This window comes from Tupaia chinensis, unplaced genomic scaffold (assembly GCF_000334495.1).
Source record: "Tupaia chinensis unplaced genomic scaffold, TupChi_1.0 Scaffold145659_1, whole genome shotgun sequence".
Taxonomy (NCBI): domain Eukaryota; kingdom Metazoa; phylum Chordata; class Mammalia; order Scandentia; family Tupaiidae; genus Tupaia; species Tupaia belangeri.
In genome coordinates, this window is record NW_006205516.1 from 1119760 (window position 1) to 1121797 (window position 2038).

Here is a 2038-nt window from a genome sequence, read left to right on the forward strand (position 1 = left end):
CTACAGTATACATGCACTCCCTAGACATGCACACAGACAGGTTTGAAGGGAGGGATAAAGCACTCCCTGTGAGGAATAGTCATACCCAAATCCCTTCTCCATCTCTCTTTCCTTTCAGGATTTTGTGCACGCATGCACACACGCCTGGCTTGTTTCTCAAACCACTTGGTCTGAGACTCAAACAACATGGTTGATCATGTGGGATCTGGCTACCTTAACCACCAGGCCATGGAGCTGGCCCAACACCTCAATATTTAACCTCATAGCACTTCCTTATGTATTTGAAGTCAGCCTTCTGGCAGATACTTCGTAAGTTCCCCTGCTTAAGTTACTCCCATTTACTCCTGCCAGTGACACCTTGTTACTAGTGCCAACTGAGTCTTGGCCAGTGGTTTGGTTTCAGTGGTTTTGTTGGTAAATGGTCAACAACTGGCTCTCCCAAGGAATGGGGGAGAACCCTGGTTTGTGACACTTGCCAATTTCCATCGTGCAAATACTCTCACCATGGTCGATTTCAAGCCACCAGTATACTATCTCTGAATGAGGAGCCAGGAAGAAATGTGTACATTCAACTCTCATGAGCTGGTATAAGTGAAACTGAAAATAGAAACACGCATATACATACTTAGAAAGTTCTTCCATTTCCTCTTCATAAAGCCTCCTTCGTTCCTTGAGTTCTTCTGGAAGGAATTTAGCTATTAGCTCTTCCATTATTACATTTTTGCTGTATTTTCTTGATGCCAAACACTATATAGGGAACAAGGCAATTAGCTTTTATGTTATGCAGTCATCAGAAAAATACAAGATGTAGTCAGTAGGATAGTCAAATGCCCCACATATTGGCATAAATTGGGCCCACAGATTAGCAGCTGATATCACCGTAACATGTATATTCTCTGGATGTGGGAGTTCAAAGAAATAAACATTCAACTGATTACCTATATGATTAGGAAAAGCTTTTTTTTTTTTGAGAGAGAGAGAGATTTTCGCTATAGGGTGCATGTGCTCGCCAGACAGACAGAGAGAGACAGAGAGACAGAAAGCGAGAAATCACCCCCCGGGGGGATGGCCACGCCACAATCCCTTCTCCTCCATTCTCCTCTCGGGATCTTGGGCGTGCACGCACACACGCCCGGCATGAGTTTAAGCCACTGGGTCTGGGACTCAAACCGCGGTTGACTACGTGGGAGTCCAGAGACATAGCCATTACGCTAACTGCTGGTCCCAGGAAAAGCATTTTAATGAGGAGGTGAAAACCCCACATTGAAGTTGTTTTATTTTGTTTTGTTTTGTTTTGTCTAGGCTGGGGCCAGCAGGTGGTGTGGGGATAAGGAACTGGACTCTCACATGGCCAACCATGGTTCAGGCCCCAGACCTGGCAGCTTGAAAACCATACCGGGTGTGTGTGTGTGCATGCATGCCAAAAATCCTTAGCAGAAAATGGAGGAGAAGTGACTGGGGTATAGCCATTGCCCTGGGGTTGATTTCTCACTTTCTCTCCCTCTGTTTCTCTCCAGAGAGTGCTTGCATCCTATGGCAAAAAAACTAATAAAAGAAAAAAAAAAGGCCCAAGCTTTCCTAAAACACTGAAATTGATGTCATATTCTTGTCAAAAATTGGGTAAAACTCTTCCCTTTCCTTTTTCTAATCATTGTGTTTACAAGTTCACAGAAGAGGTCTCCACCTGGAATATGCTGCAAGCCAGTGGCCAAAACATTGAGAGAACTAAGAAGGAGTTTGCAATCACTAGTCTTTTCTTCCCTGTCTCACCCTTACCATGATGCTTGGCTTCTCGACATTGCCATTTCTACACATTTTTTTTCTCTTCTAACTTTAGTTTGAAAACACACACATTCATCTAAATATTGGTGACTCTATTTGCCTTTTTAATATACTATTTTGGTATTGTTGAACTTACAAGTCATGATTTCAGAACCATATTCAGGCTCGACTGTTACTCCTTTTAAAAATTATTTATTTATTTGTATTTATTCATTCATTTATTTTAATTTGACCAGAGACAGACAGACAGAGAGAC

At 42.6% G+C, this 2038-nt stretch overlaps 1 protein-coding gene across 1 annotated transcript in view; it reads right to left on the reverse strand.

The window, feature by feature from the left end:
* LONRF3 (LON peptidase N-terminal domain and ring finger 3) overlaps positions 1–2038 on the reverse strand; it is a gene marked incomplete at its 5' end in the record, with an annotated part of 46278 nt that overhangs the window by 14357 nt on the left and 29883 nt on the right. The window contains 1 exon segment of the mRNA XM_014584105.2: positions 626–747. Within this exon segment, the coding sequence (XP_014439591.1) occupies positions 626–747 (122 nt within the window).